This window comes from Scomber scombrus, chromosome 5 (genome assembly GCF_963691925.1).
Source record: "Scomber scombrus chromosome 5, fScoSco1.1, whole genome shotgun sequence".
In the NCBI taxonomy this organism is placed as follows: Eukaryota; Metazoa; Chordata; class Actinopteri; order Scombriformes; family Scombridae; genus Scomber; species Scomber scombrus.
Genome location: NC_084974.1, coordinates 21,458,476 through 21,474,995, shown reverse-complemented (window position 1 = coordinate 21,474,995; position 16,520 = coordinate 21,458,476). Strand labels below are relative to the sequence as shown.

Genomic DNA, 16,520 nt, shown 5'->3' with positions numbered 1-16,520 from the left:
TTATTTTCTCTGGAGAGTATTAACTTATATTACTTCAATATTATAAAAAAATATACTTCACACATGTATAACCTGACAAAAGAAATCAAAAGAAATCAGTACACAGAACTACTTTTCCATTTCGCTCATGATTACGTAGGTTTACTAACATCAAATACAAGTTGAAAAAAATAAAAGTAAATAAAACACATTTTAGTGTTTCTAACACTAAAGAAAAAACATGACAACTTAAGAGAAATTAAGAAAATTCTCCCGAGATTTTTTTCCTCTCCAATTAAGGCCTCTGAAACAACTGGTACATACTTTTTTTTTTACCTCTGGTTTTTTTTTTTAGATTTTTCTTTATTTAGTTTTTTAGTTTTCTTTTGCTGAGCTAGATCAGCTGTTTCAGTGACATGTTATGTGGTACTACAACTTTTAAAACACCCAAAACAGAAGTAGGGCTCGCACAATCTCAAAGTGTGTTCTATAAAATGCATCACGAGACCAAGGTTGAGTCAAGGTTTTTTTTCCTCTAAGGTGCAAAATTAATTACTGGGGAAAAACAAAAAATAGAAATAAAACAGAACATACAGGTAAGCATACATTTTTTGTGCTGAACAACAATATTTCGGAGTAAAGCAGCTGCATGATTGTAAAAACAAGCTACAGTATAACTATATGATAGTAAAAATAATTAGAATTCACTGTTAGTTTGGTTTTTGTTTGTTTTCTAACTTTATACTGAGCTTTTTTTTTTTCCTCAAACTTACAGGTCCTTGTGTCTTCACTGTACAAAAATATACTAACATTTCTCCAGTCATTTTTGCATCCTTAAACATTCTGAACATCAAAAAGGTTGGAAAGTGCTAAATGAATGTTCTATAATGTGAACAAGAATTTCATTTTCTTCTCTCGCTAGACCCCTTAAACTCCAGCTAGGGGGTTAAAGTCCCTTCATCTGGCCCTGAAGCCCTCCCAGCCGTGTACCTCTGTGGCACCAACTACATACAATATACACATCTGGACACACACACCCCACTGTGCAAACACTGGCCATCCAGGTCCCAGGATCAAATAGCACATAGGCTAATGACATACCTACGTACTATTTTTTGGAACACATCTATCAAAAACAGTTTCATACTTGACACATAAATGGAAATATAAATAATGACTATCTCTATACACATATATACGGTTTATATATATATATATATATATATATATATATATATATATATATATATATATATATATATATAAATATAACTATATATATATATAAATATAACTGTAATCAACAAGTACATGAGTCGAAGTGCCCCTTCCCTCCCACCCTCTCCCCCAAAATAAACTATCCCTGCTCTTTCGGGGGGTTCCTTTTTGCACAGGAAGCAAATCATGATGGAACAGAAATCTCAACTCAACAACAGATACCACAGAGTTTGGGGCAGGGTGACAAGAGGCAAGAGAGGAAGGTATCACAGGCCAAAAATTAGTTGTTACATCCTCAAATTCAAAACTGTTATCCAGCCCGCTCTCACCAGCCCTCCCTCCCCCCTGAAAGCTAATGCGAGTACTCTGTTGACAACAGAAAAGAAGTACAAAATGAAGAATACAAAACAACAGGGGGGGGGGGGGGGGGGTAAAGAATAAAGCTATAACCCTGCAGCTGGGGTGGGGTGGGGGGTACACTGCTCATTTAATGACAAAGTACTGGATGACAAAAGCGATGAGGATGGCGATGACGGCAAAAACCATGAGGAGGAGGAAAGCGCACTGCTCATCTGTCAGGCTCCGTCTGGCGCGGCTGGACTCCGTGCCGGCCCTGGACCCCGAGCCAGCAGCAGAAGCGCCCACGGCCACGTCGTTGCGCTGTGGGGAGAGGGTCACTGTGGGACTGTAGGGACCGCTCAGCTCTGGGGCGTCCTGGCACTGCCTGATGGCACACACCCGGAAACGGTAGTCACTGTTGGGCTGCAGGTTCTGGATATGGAAAGATGTGGCAGAGCCTTTGTAGGCCTGAGGAGAGCAGGAGAGAAGGGAGGGTGTGATTAAAAAGAGAACACAAGACAGGAAGAGAATGGAAAACAGATAATCCAACAACAAAGGGTTCAAACATTCAATTGGTGTACCATTTTTACATCTACTTGCTCTCCATTTATTTCATTTATATCAAATTCAGTCATGAATATCTTGAATTTCATTTTTCTTAGCAACATCAGCAGCTCTATGAACGGCAATGTCGGTCAGATGGTCGATCAACCACTGTAATCCAGACTGAAACATCTAATTTATTACTGGACTGCCATTCAATTTTGTACAAATATGAATTGTCCTTAAAGGATGAATTTGAATAAACTTTAGGCTTCTGAAGTACAGCCTCACAGAACTGCTAACATGGCTGAGGACTCTTAGTCATGTTGAATCAAATGAAATATATGTCTCTTTAAATCTTTCCTTGCATGTCATCATGTTCATAATAATTAAACCTCATGTCACTGGAGAATTAATGTACTTCTGCTGCTTTGATGAATCTTTATGATATAAACCTAAATATGGTTATCAATACCGGTGATATTAAGTTTATCGAAAAATATTGAACGTGTACCAGCCTATACAGTTGACAACATCCTTTCAATCATTTTGCTTCTGATCAAATGGATGTTATCACCTTTCAGTTCTTTAAGCATCACGCAGAATGTAACAAAAACAACGTTTTTCTCTGTTAGCTTTGAGTAATTTTTAACTTAATTATTTTCTGATTGATTTGTTAAGAGTTGTGTGTTATCACCTTGAATGAAATGGAAATCTTCTGTCTGATGCACTCACAGGTTTTTAAAGCACCTTTGTGAATGAAGGATTATTTCTCTTTACTCATTGATGCAACTTCTAGTTTAAAGTGTAAAAGTGAGTCTAAACATTAATTCAACATTAATTCATCTCCAGCTTTTCTTGTTTATAAATTGAGAAACCATTGAAAAAATACTGCATTCAATATTATTGGAGGAGGGTGTATCTTGACCAAATTCATATCCCTCAGAAGCAATTCAAGTCTCAGCCACTGAGATGGACAATAAGGACAAAAACAAACTTAAGCGGGATGGCAGCCACATATTTCAACTCCCTGACTCAATCGTGATGTCTGATGTGGTGAGATTAGCATATGCCTGCAGTGGCCATTATTCCAGGTTAGCATGGCTGGAGGCCACTGAGAGGGATGAATGTGTGAGCAGGGCCGAGACACCTGGGATACGTCATGGATCAATGACCTTTGCATAATGGGGCAATTTAAAGCCAGCAGTGACTGATACAGAAGCCCTGGATTCATCTGTGTCCTGATCTGCATAAAAAGGCTGCTCTGATGGATGGCGGGTCAGCCGAAGGTGAAGAGTGAAGGACACAAAATACAAAACAGTAGCAAACCTTCACAGAATAAATGTTTCCGTACCTGTTTAAAGTCAGAGTTTCCCATCATGCTCTGCAAGGTGTAGATGACTGGGTCCCCTTTCATGGGCGACAGGGCCTCCCATGTGACTTCGCAGGAGTTGTCATCCAGACGCTCCACTTTAGGGACTGCAAGGTGGGGGTGGAGTGAGAGAAGAGAGTGTTAGATGTAATGAAATATCTGCAATAATATACATCTGCCACTGTATATCTAATTTAAAAACATGAGATCCACCAATCAGATTAAGGTCCATTTCTAATACAGAGGCATATCAACTCAGTTTAACATAATTTACATAACATAACATAATCTATAAAACCTCAAGGTTGGAATCTTAGAGCAGATCACACTTGCAAAAGCTGGTTGTAACTTGAAACTGACATCACACTCCCCAAAAAATGTCAGACGTGCTGTTGAAATTTCTTTATGAAGAATTTCTGGATATTTTTTTGAAAGTGGGACAGCTACAGAAACCATTTTGAATGAAATAGAACTTATTTTGATATACAGTGACTCAGCTGATTGATTAAAAGTGAGTTTTACATAAACGACGTGACTTTTCCCAGTTTGCAGAGTGCAGCAACTATGAGTCATGCTCGTCTTTAAGCAGAAACAATAAAAAATATGCGGCTGTATTCAACAGTAAAAGCGTCCTGATGATCATGAAGGAATACAGCGGCAGAGGAGGACTTTATTTCTTTGTGGCATTATGATATCAGTTTTTAAATTTAATGTTGAAATACTTCTTCTGAATTCAAACAGCTGGTGGTTGAGAGTCCACTTCAGCGTGTGGGGAGACAAACAGTGACAAAGTGGCACATGATTGAAAAGAGGTGCAAGCTCTGGGAATAAAAAACCCACATCCTCATTACTGACTTCAACATGTAGGATCAAAAGAGGCTTTGCAGACGCCTGTTGAGACGAGACCACTGAAGCTTGAACAACCTGACTCATGATGACAGCCGACAAGTGAATCTCTGGCAGCTGGGTCTTAATCAAATTAAAGTCAAAACTTGGAGTCAACTGAAGTTAAAAGCTGAGCACTGGCTGTCTTGTGTGTCAGAAATGAGTGTTTGTAAAAGATAATAAGAGCTGATCCACATCGGGAAGAGAGAGAGAGAAAGATAAAAGAAAGAAAGCGTTAAGGCTGCCACTGTACCTTTCACAGGGGCTGGAGGAGAGCGTGGGGTGGTGAATGTGTAAACATTGGAGAAGGGCCCTTCGCCCGCCTCATTAAAGGCCTGGATGCGGAACGTGTAAGAGGTAGACTCATTAAGCCTCTGGACTTTGTGTGTGTGGCATGGTCCTTTATACAAGGATATAAATCTGCAATGACAGGAACATGAAAAAAAGAAAGAGAGAAAAAGGATTTTAATGAGCAAAAGGGTAAAGAAGACAAAAGCAAACAAGACGAGTGACTCCTCTGTCAGGAAATATACAGCAGCATAAAGCAAATCATTAGTTCCTGTCTCCATATAAGGCTCTGTCCATCTGGTGTACTTTATATGTACCCCACCCACCTCTATACAGTTATCTGAGGCTTTTGTCTCCTCTTATCAGTTTCTCTCTTGTCAGGTTACTTCCCCTCTCCTGGCTAATGGGCCACTGACCTGCCGCTCTTGTCCCCCATCTGCAGCTGATACTGGAGGGCGTCTGAGGTGGCGGCTTTGGCTGGGCCGTCGCCCCACTTGAGCCTGAGGGTCTGGTGGCTGAAGGCGGTGCACTCCAGGCGGGGCGGCTGCGGGGGCAGAGGCTTCGTCTTCAGCTTAAAGGTGTGACTGAATGGGCCTGCTCCCAAACTGTTTAGGGCTTGAATTCGGATCCTGAAAGAAGAAGAGATGTCAAGATCAGAGCAGAAACACCTCAGTCACTGTTAAAATGGTATTAAGAGTATTTTAACTGTAATTTTATGTAATATTTATCCTAAGAAAGAGACACATTTTAAGCTGTTTTTGGCTCTCTGTTTGATTCTCAACGCTGCCTCTGTGTGGCAAACATAATTAACCAGGTATGAATCACATCCTTGTGTCGATGACACATTAAAAAGAAATACAGACATGCGACCAGCCTGAAACTTGAATACAAACCATTTCCTAAACAGTAGTGAGCCCTGTCCAGAATAACCTGGTTTTAGAAATGCAATAAATTATAGTGTGCTTCAGTTAGTGTCCTTAAGTACAAAGCATCATGAGTGTGGTGTGTCTGTGTGTGTGTGTGTGTGTGTGTGTGTGTGTGTGTGTGTGTGTGTGTGTGCGTGCGAGCGTAATTTATCTGTATCACATCCGCTGACTTGTTGACATCGATATGGTGCGAAGTTGTGTAGAACAGTAAAACAACCTGATAACCTTTTAAATTCACAATAAAGTACTGACCTATAGCTAGTGTCAGGCTGCAGATGCTGGATGATGTGTTTAGTGACGGGGCCGACGACGATGGGCTGGCGTTCTCCAAGGTCAATCAGGTAGGAAGTGATCTCAGAGCCGTGATCACACGGGGGTTCCCAGCAAATACCCAAGCAGGTGGACGGAGAGTAGAGGGGTTGTGGCTGGGAATTGCTGCTTTCCTCCTCCTCCTCCTCCTCCTCTTCCTCCTCCTCGTCTTCCTCTGTGTCCACTGTAGTCTTGTACCTTTGCAGCTCGGACTCCTTCAGCGCGCTGAAGTTGCTGACGGCTGCAGGCACGGAGCAGGGCGTCTGGCACAACACCGCCTCACTGAAGGGCCCCACGCCAGCCACATTGATAGCCTACATGACAGCAAGAGTCAGCTAATTGAGTCACCTGTGGTGACCAAACAGGAAATGTGTGGGCACCGTGTTTGCCCACAAGGTGGAGTTCTGATGTAAAAATAACTGGTAAAGGGTTCAACAATTTTCAACAAGGATGTGGTGTTTTTTATTTACTAGCCAAGTCATAAAATTATAAAATATTTGAAAAACCTGGACCAGAAGAGTGTTAATGTTTTCAATCTGTGGAAGTCTGCTTTCATAGCCTGACCAGATAATAATAATTACTCACAGTCTGGGTATTTGTACTGTCTAAGGTTTTTGGATAAATAGTGGTAAAAAAACACATTGCATTGGGGGGGTCAACCGTTTATGGGAGTCCCTTGAGAGCACTTTGCACGTGTCTGTAGCTCAGCTTTATCTCAAGAGAACACCCCCAACGCCAGTGATGTCCAAATAATGAAACTTGCATCATGCAGCGGGTGGATGTGATTCCCTTTGTTGAGAGCTGCTAATAGATGTAACACAGTGGAGTGGAGGAGAAAGAGCTAAGATAGTGATGCTACTGACCTGCCCTACCTTATTTTTTAAAAATTTAAAAACATCTCTACAAAATAAATATTTGTAAAATCCACTATTTGGGCTCTTTCAAATATCCCACCCCTAGTTCTCATCGAATAATTTAAACCTCATCTCATCAAATTTCATTCCCACAGATGCAAATTGGAATATTTTTCTTTTTTCATTGCTCTTTGCTGTTCTTATTGAGCAAAATCTAGTTGAGACACTAATCAAATTAATGTGAAATTAACCTATTCATTTTGCAGGGGGTGGGGGTGGGGCTCCTGGATCTTTATCAAGCCTCTACAGAAAATGATCATAAGGGGTTGCTGGGTGAGATGTTATCATTTATTCATTGTACGGTGAGATATGATTCTATTTTCAGGGTGTATTTTTCACATATGTCCAGGAGCAACAGATGAAAATTAGCCTCGGCCAGATACCGTAAAGCGTTGGTGCTCACCTGTACTCTGCAGAAATAGTTGGTTGCAGGCAGTAGGCCCTTCATTTCATGGCTGAGCGCTGGTGCACTGTAACACATCTGCATGCTGCCCTCAGCAGCGCCCCACTCAAGACGAAACTCTGTCACCGGAGCTCCATTGCAGGCTGGAGCCTAGATGACAAACATTGAGTGTGTTTGCGTAATAATATATTAATACAGTTATACTTAAAGGTATAAAAAACACTCTTTGATTAATAATTTGTGTCCAATATGAAATGTCCTCCAAAGTTTTATTACCACCAACAATTTACAAATGACTCCTTCTCTACATTAATCATTTGATGACTTTATCTGCTGGAAAACATAGGTACTTTTACTTTGATGTCAAAAATCATGCTCATAGGTACACTCTTATTCTCAGGATGATGTGTGCACGATTACAGTTTTGTGTTTGTCAGTAAGGGAGTGGAGCTTGAGTGGATCTTACCTCCCAGCTCACCACAACACAGCTGGGGGATTTGCATGTGGTGGACGGAGCCTTGCACTGCTCCGGGGCCCCGGGGCCTGTTGTAATCTCACATCGCTCTGAAGGGAGTCCAGGCTGTCAGCACAAAAGAACAAAAAAGTTTTACAACTGAAAAAACGACATTGGATTTTTGAATCATATTAGACAAGAGAGGAATGAAAGCGTGCAGCAGAAAAGAAAAAAACTAAACAACTTTTATACTGTTATTGATGGATCAGTTTTCGGATCGGTCTTTCTCACCCCAGCCTTGTTTCCGGCCTTGAGTCGGAAGCTGTAGGTTTTGCCAGGCATTAAGCCTCCCACAGAGCAGTCCAGGTCTGGACCCTGGTAAACTTCCTTGTTATCCTCAAACTGCGGCCCACTCACTTCCACAAAGTAGCAGGACACTGGGCTGCCTCCGTCTACCTGAGGGGGACCTAGAGAATTTATACAACCAGTGTTTATACGTCAATACACTTTAAAAGGGACTTTCCAGGAAAATAAAATAAAAATCTGTATAAAGATAGATGTACAAACAAAATACTACAAACTGCATTATCAAAGCACACTGCTTTGAGTTAGTTCACCAGAAAAATAAATGCATCAACAGAAGCTAGAAAACATCCAACACAGATCTGAGTTGGAGAGAAATGACTCACCCCAGCGCAGTTGCACCTCCCTGGCTTTGGGCTTGCCCACCAGCCGAGGGGGCTGGCAGGGACCTGGGGGCACAGCGGGAGTCTGGACCTGCAGGGTCTCCGACAGCTTGCAAGAAAGACAACACACCAATTAAGACCCAGAGAAAATAACAAATTGACAATCTCACCCCCCTTCCACCTCCCCTCTTTCTCTCTCAAACAACACAGACACACTGGATACAAATTGTTATTTTCACCAGCTTATCAGACTAAATCAGGCTACAACATGCCAGAAAAGGAGATAAATGTGAAAGCATCATTCAACCACACAGAGAAACATCCAGCATTCCTCATAAAGCTGTGGATAAAGTTAGAGAGATTGTCTGGTGAGTGGGGGGGTGGGGGCAAATAAATACAATAAAAAAAAAAATCCAGACTCTACTTGTGTGACAAAAGGCAAACATGTGAGCGTTATGTCACACTGATATCACATTGTGCTGCACCCAAAAGGCTGCAGCTTGCCACCGTGAGTCATGTTTCTTTACAAGCCCCATCATGAATAAATGCATGCACTAACAGCTGATGAAGAAATTAATGAAGAGCGTCTGTGAACTGAACTAATTAAGAAAAACATCCTCTGACACATGCAGGGAGGGTTAATCGATTAGCAGGCTTTGTCTTGTACTTACACACAGGAAGCATAGTCTAATCTCTCAACATAGGAGACTGGCTGAATGACAATTTCCTATTAAAACTCGCCATAAATAGAGTGCATATCTCAAATTATTCATGTAAAATGTATCAGATCAATCATGGGTTGTGGTGAGATTCATTGCTGCTTCCCCTAACAGTTAAATGATACGTAACAGCCGAGAAATGTGTCAATAATAAGAAATCAGTGCACAATTATCCAGATTTATATAGCTATATTGTCATGTGGACTGTAATGGCAAGCAAGAGAAGAGTTTTTACACATGTTGGATGTCTGGGGTGAGCCTGCTTTGTAATTACATCATAAGTCTATTTTAAGTCAGATAAAGGATTAGTAATGAGATCTGTGTCATTTCTTTGGCATTTTGTATATCAAGGGACAGTTGAAAGTGAAGAGAGAGACAAGAAACAAGTGGAGAGAGAGGGGGAGGGGGTATTACATGCAACAAAGATCCCTGGCTAGAATCAAACCACACACATTGTGCTGTAACCTTCCAGCTAACTAGGTGCAGTTCAGTTTGAAATTTTAACAGCAGTCCTTTCTACTTGTATTTCATAAAACAGGTGAAATTTTGCTCTCCCTTCCAACCAGCAATCAAATCCAATCGTAACTGATCGGCAAACTCTTTGAATTCCTGTGAAGTACCATGTGTGCGACTGTGTGCCCACGTGTGCTGATGCTGAATGACTCACCGGGCTCTGCCCCCCCTCGCTCATGCAGTACACTCGCGTCTGGTAGGAGCAGCCAGGCTTCAAGCCTTCACACACATGCTCCACAGCTGGCCCTGAATATACCAGCTCCCATGACACACCTAATCACAGACAAAAAAATTTAAAATCATTTAAATTATTGTGGGTCACTGTCCAAAACATCAGTTTCCATTTCATTTAAATAATTGTCAAACATTTTCTTTTTCACCACTTGTAACTTACCGCTTAAGCCTTCAGACAGCTCCACAACGTACTTTGTGACTTCTGCTCCACCATTTTCTTTGGGAGACTCTATATTGTAAAACAGAAACAAAAAAATCATTATCAAACTGCGCTAACCAAGCTCATTACATGGCAATGGCAGCAAGCTCAGTTTTCATTATGTTACATATGTCTGGAAATTGGTATACTTGACTAATAAAAGCACTATGAAATATAGAGAGGGATTTGATTATAACTTAACTAGCTCCATCTGGAAACTCTCAAAACACTGCAGGCAAATTTTTTCATTTTAAAAACTGGGGTGATGTGTTTGTTCATTGACGTGTACGAAGGATTCATGCTCATGTCTGAATTAAGAAGAGAACCATCATTCATTTATTATACAGAGAGCTTGAAATATCATCCGTCTCAGACAGACTCATCTATGGTCTTACTGGAGTACAATGTGAAAAGTCAGCTGTGTGTGCCAGTATAAACTGGCCTTTCCAGACTGTCAACCACATGCAAGACTGAAAAGTCTTGATAAGGGAACTGGTAGAAGATGCTCACCCCAGGCCATCTTGAAGCTGTTGGGCAGGACTCTTCCCCTGATGACAGGCCTGCAGGGACAGCTAGGTCTGTCTGGCTTTGTGACAAACTCTACCACCTGGCTTGGGTTACTCTTCCCCTCCGAGTTGTATGCCGCCACCTGGAGGAAATGCATGAATATTCACAGTGAGGAGTCAAATTTTAACTGTCCGAACCAGCTTATGTTTGCATAGATAGTCACTGAAGGCAAGTGTATAAATGTAATTATGTTTCTTAATAACAAGCACTGAGTAGACACAGAGAAGGTTAATGAAGGGTAGTAGTATAACAGCTGAAATACATCAGGAACGGACATGACGTGTCACGCAGGTGGGGCGGAGTGTTTTTTTTTGCACGCGTTACTTGCGTCTTTATTGCGTGCCAGCCATTGAGTTTTGCCAAGTTATAATACAGTTGGTTACGCAGGGTTTGGAAGTGTAGGCTATAATAGCTAGTACTGAATTAACTACATTGTTTTAACTAGGGCTGCAGCTATCGATTCTTTTTGTAATCGATTATTCTATCGATTATTTCATCAATTAATCGAGTAATCGAATAAATTCTTTTGACTTATTAAATAGCGAAAGTAAAAATGAGAAAAAGGACAAAAAAGACATGTCTCTGAAAATGAACAATCAAGTGGGTTTTATTCCTGGACATTCCTTTTTAAAATCAAAACTAAACCCATTTATTACATTTAACTTCAGTACCTTCTGAAACAAATAAATGAAATTAATAATGGAGTAGAGTCAAATGACTTTGAAACAAGACATATTTAAGATTTATAACTTAGACAAAGGCTATTTGGTCTGAATATTCAATTGTTTTAATCAAAACTAAACCCATTTATTGCATTTAACTTCATGCCCTCTGAAACAAATACATGAACTTACTTACTTTTAGTGTGACTGATTTAAATTTTTGCATCATTAGGCTACCATACAAATTAGGTCTACTAGATTGCCCCGCTCCTCCTACCTCAGGTTTTCAGTGTAGAGACCTGAGATCAACCTGCTCCTCTCCTCATCTCCTACTACTGACTGGCTGACTGACTGGCTGACTGAGATCTTCTCAGCAGGTAGAAACTGATAGTTCACTAACTAGAACAACAAGCTTAATGATCCACACGGTGACGTTAGAAAAAAAAGACATGAAGGGCAAATAAACGATGTGTGTGTGTCGCCCCCGACTAGATGCCGCACACACTTTGTAGTTTTCACTCTGTAGTAAACTGCTCTGCGACATAGCGAGTGACGTGATGTGCATCAGTAATAACCATCTGTGTAAAACATAAGAAGAGCATGTCATATAAACATGTGAAATTAATTAAACGAAGCTTCAATTCATGAAAAACTGCCTCTATCATTTTTTGTAATCTAATAATTTGAGTAATCGTTTCAGCCCTAGTTTTAACTACAGGAACATGGATGCAAATTTATTTGACTGATTTATTTTATTGTGCAATAAAAAAGTCCCATGAGATTGCACTGCTGTGTCAGATCCTTTAATAATTTTTAGACAGATTTTACTCTTTTTAAAAAAAAACAATTCCATGTAGTTTTTACCTGTTGGAGGGCCGAGTAACCACATGTACAGAGAGAGAGAGTGAGAGAAAAAAAGACCAGCCGCGTAAAAATAAAGATGAGCAATGCGATGCCCACACAGGTGTGTGCGGTTTAGCTGATTATAATAGACGCGTTCTGCTGTAGCAGAGGAGTCACACCGTGTCCGTGCTTGGTGTATTTAGTAACACTCTGTGCCTGCAGCTATAATGGCCTCAGACAAATAGCACGTTATCAAAAAGATTCAGCTCACTAAATCAACAACGCTGTTTTGACAACACAAACACTGCGATAAAAAAATAAAATAAAATAAAAAAATAAAAAAACACACACAACAAAAACAGCCAATAAGCTTTAGTGGCAATTTGCGTTTCAGCATGGCACATTTACGATAATATGGAAATCTCTGTGAGCCTGCTGAGTATCGCTCATCCACATACTCTACCAAGACAAACTCGCTCAGCACCCTGCCTCCCCTCACCCTGTGCAGCTGGATGATTGGAAATTAAAGAGGGAGGGAGTCTTGAGAGCGAGTGATGAACATTTCTATAATTGTGCATATAGTGGTTTGTTTAGGTAACATAATACATTTTTTGTTTAAGGATACTGCAGGAAAAGGACAACCACTAAATCCTGAGCCATTTCGAATAACTGTGATGCAGCTCCCAGATGACTCATTTTAATATTAACACAGCTTTTTAGCCAAACTGACTATAACCCAGCTGTGAAATATAATACTATCAATCTACTTATATAATGAAATGTAACTCTGCTCTGTTCTTAAAGGATAAGTCTGGACTTATTACATTTAAGTATTATGATTGCTCAGGTATTTAGTATGAGTGGCCTGAGTGGGAACTGAAACACTAACTGTGTCAGTGTTAGAATCACATTTCTGAGAGAAAGCTTTGTTCCCACAGTCTGTGATTGCAGACACATTGCACAGCCTACCTGCCGCTTTACAAAGCCATGTTTAAGATTTATAACACCTTTCTAAATCTACCTGAAACTGACCTGATGACTAATTTAAAAACCAAAGTAAAGAGTAAAACTGTTAAAAAAAGTTAACTTTTGCTTCAGCATTTCTCATCAGAGCTTTGAGGGAAAACAGTGTGAGATTAGCTCTTTTTAAAAAAGAGAAAAAAAAGAGATGAAATATACTGAAATCTATCTCCATCATTGAGTGGAGGAATGAAAGACAGAAGAATGGTGATGATTTTGGAATAGTTTTACACTAATACTGCCATGAACATTTGCATGGAGATGCAACAGAGGACTTAGCTTTACTTTACTAGATAATTTATCTTCTTTATCCAGTAAGATTTTATTCAGACCATCAAGTGTCCTTCTTGAAACAATCTCTATTACTGTACATGTAAAGAATGGTCACCTGTGATTCGTCAGAGCCATTAAGTTAATAATTTATAATCAGACAGTTAGGAGAGCAACAATTTGGAAGTGCAAATATGAGAATAAGAGAAGGAAAGATTTAGGGAGAGAAAGAGAGAAATAAAGTGACATGGAGAGACGGACAAACTCATTACTGCCAGCCAAAAAGCCACTAGCTCAAACGTTTTGCTTGATTAGCTTCTCACTGGTACCCTGCATGTGATGAGCAGTGGAGTCCTCCTGTTTATTCTTTCAGTTGCCCACCGCCCTGCTGGCAGAATCCTGCAAATGGATGAGTCATAGGACCACTGTGGGCCTCAACACCCTCTCTGCCTGAAGCCTGTCCCCTCCACTCATACACACACACACACACACACACACACACTGCTGCAGCCTAAATTGAACCAGTGCATCACCAGCTTTGACTGAAAACATCACAGGGTTCCCTTACCCGAAACTTGTATTTGGTACTCCTGTGGAGGTTCCTGATGGTGCATGTGAGGTCATCTCCGTCGTAGCTTGGCTGGAAGCCATATCCCTGGAACAAAAACAAATGAAAAAGAAAGAAAGAAAACAACCAGGTGAGCAATGACTTACAAGATAAGCATTGTAGCACAGGAAACAAAGTGGGCTGCAGGAGAAAAACAGCTACAGGGGATAGACAAGGTTTTCTTTTGTTTTCCCTGGCAGGCATTATGTCTGGCAGTGGTGACAGTAGCTATAAATGTCACATCATTTTAAAGCAAACTGTTTAACGTGTCACAAAAAATAAGATGTAAATTGGATTTTTTTTTCCTTTAGCTGGGTTGAAATGTATAAAGTGAGTTTGTGAATGCAGTAAGTAGCTAGATGAGAATGTACAAACAGGAAAATGGACGTCTATTATTGAAAACTGTATGTACTTTATTAATGGTGTTCATATTTCATGTTGTTGAAGATACAGCAGTAATACTGTAATCAATACTGTAAGTAACTGCTCTGCAACTGCTACAAGAACCTAACACAGAAGGGGCACAATATGGCCATTTCACAGAAGAGCTGCGGATACTAATGTGTAATTTATGCATTTCATCGCAACTTCCTCTATTTAAAAAGGAGGAAGAAAGGGAAAAAAAGAAGAGTTCATAATGAGGCTGTGAGTCATACCGAGCCTTCCTCCTCCATCTCCAAAACATAGAAGATTTCATCCTCCTTCGGAGAGCTAGTGGGCCTCTGCCACTTCAGACACAGCCAGGTCACCCCCGGCATCTCCAGCTCTGGAGGGAAGGGTGGCAATGGCACACTGCATGAGGTGAACAGGTCCACCACTTCACTGAACTCGCTGGGGAGGGCAGAGAGAGACAGAGTATGGGAAAGAATGGGAGAAAGAGACAGGAGAGACAAGAGTGAGAGAAACACAAGTGCACACAGATGGAGACAGTGAATGGAGGAAACAGTAACATAAAAAAACAGACAACAGGGAGGGCGCCATTAAGGAAATAAGCGTGTAAAGGCACCTACCTTACACCCATTTCGTTTTTGGCTGCAAGGCGGAAGGAGTATCTTGAGGCTGGTGAAAGCTTGGTCACTCTGTACTGCTTATGAGGTCCATGGTAACACTGTTCATAAATTCCAGTGCCTTTTCCCTTCAGAGAACAATAAGAATAAGTCACTCACTCAACTCAACTGCATATAAAATATCAATGCACGTTTCTTTCATAATAAATCAAGAAAAATACCTCATCCCACTGAAGAATATAGTTTTGGATCTTGGAACCGTTGTCACATGGAGGCTGTAGATAAACCATACATAGTGTGATTATTATATCTTAATGAGATAATATATAACATACACATACCACTTCATAGACCAGTTTGTGTATGAAATGTCTTCTTTTTCACTCCACAGCCAACCGCTAATGACCCCCTCTAATCCCCCTCAGTGTGTGTTGCTCAAGATTTAACTCATGTCTGTGCTGGAGACCAGAGAGAAAGCAGCTCTTAAAAGCCTCTGTATGTTCAGCTCTCAGTGCTTAACTGAATCTATGGGGTATGAACTTAAGTTACTTTCTTGTGTTTCAGTTTGTACTTTCAGATATTTGCTTAATTTATCTGTTTTCTGATCGCTTTCAGCAGTGTCAGAGTTGTTTTTTTATGATGCTTCATATTAAAAGCTTTCAACTGACAAAGTAACAGAAGGCTTTTATTGTGCTAAAATTATTTGAAATAAAATGTGTTTATCCACCATTTTACAGCCGCAACTTTGACACTAGTAACAGTCACGATGTATACAGCCCGCTGCATTTCAACTCAAGACAAGTGCATCATCAGACACATTCAAGACACATCTTCAAGCGAGTAGACCTGTTGCAATGGAGATGCAAATTCCTGTTGTGCTGGGCTGACGTTCCAAGTCAAACTGAATCAAGCCAAGTCAGCACACGTGTATTGAAAAAACCTTAAAGGTTTAATTAATCTAATGAAGGTGTGCTGAGCATGTATGCACTCACACCTAGGAGGTGATCTCTGCAAACACTTCCAACAACCATTTTTTGCTGCTAGCAATTGAGTAACTTTAATTAAGGTACAGAGGTGCCACACTGAGTGAGATCTCAGTAATTGCAGCAACCGTTGCCGAGTAATTCTCAATCACTTTTACACCTTTTAGAAGACAGTTTATATAATTTGTAACTGGTGACCTTTTAGTCATTAGCAAATATCTCCTAATTTTAGGCTATACTACAATTAAACAGAACAAAATTTAACGTAAAACCCTGGTATGATTACTGTAAACAAGTGAGACCATGGTATTGCTAGTGTTGATTTCTGTTATGTTGCTACGGTTTCCCCATCCTTCGATTTTAAATCCCAATTCCATCAATCTGTCTTCTGTTTTTACCTTCCACTGGAGTACGAGTGTGTTTTTGTTCCCGCTGGCCTTCCTGGGAGGATTGGGAGGCTCTGGCTCACAGTTTAATGTGGTGAAGCTCACAGCCTCTGACGGACTTCCCTGTAAACAGTTACACATGGCCTGGACCCTGAGGAAAGAAGACCAAAGTGGTTACATGTTCCTCTGTGTAT

At 40.5% G+C, this 16,520-nt stretch overlaps 1 protein-coding gene across 2 annotated transcripts in view; it reads right to left on the bottom strand.

Annotated features, from left to right (window-relative positions):
- Positions 1-1,278: 1,278 nt before the first annotated feature.
- Positions 1,279-16,520, bottom strand: part of fndc3a (fibronectin type III domain containing 3A) — a 51,418-nt gene continuing 36,176 nt past the window's right edge. For both annotated transcript variants that reach the window (XM_062418731.1, XM_062418732.1), the window contains 17 exons: positions 16,339-16,477; positions 15,179-15,232; positions 14,961-15,085; positions 14,607-14,781; positions 13,912-13,998; positions 10,492-10,630; positions 9,943-10,011; positions 9,703-9,821; positions 8,320-8,425; positions 7,922-8,097; positions 7,643-7,756; positions 7,177-7,326; positions 5,803-6,173; positions 5,041-5,253; positions 4,590-4,756; positions 3,434-3,558; positions 1,279-2,004 (listed from right to left, as the gene is read on the bottom strand). In XM_062418731.1, coding sequence (XP_062274715.1) covers positions 1,681-2,004; positions 3,434-3,558; positions 4,590-4,756; positions 5,041-5,253; positions 5,803-6,173; positions 7,177-7,326; positions 7,643-7,756; positions 7,922-8,097; positions 8,320-8,425; positions 9,703-9,821; positions 9,943-10,011; positions 10,492-10,630; positions 13,912-13,998; positions 14,607-14,781; positions 14,961-15,085; positions 15,179-15,232; positions 16,339-16,477 — 2,653 coding nt within the window. In that variant the 3' untranslated portion in view covers positions 1,279-1,680. The remainder of the gene's footprint in view (positions 2,005-3,433; positions 3,559-4,589; positions 4,757-5,040; positions 5,254-5,802; positions 6,174-7,176; positions 7,327-7,642; positions 7,757-7,921; positions 8,098-8,319; positions 8,426-9,702; positions 9,822-9,942; positions 10,012-10,491; positions 10,631-13,911; positions 13,999-14,606; positions 14,782-14,960; positions 15,086-15,178; positions 15,233-16,338; positions 16,478-16,520) is intronic.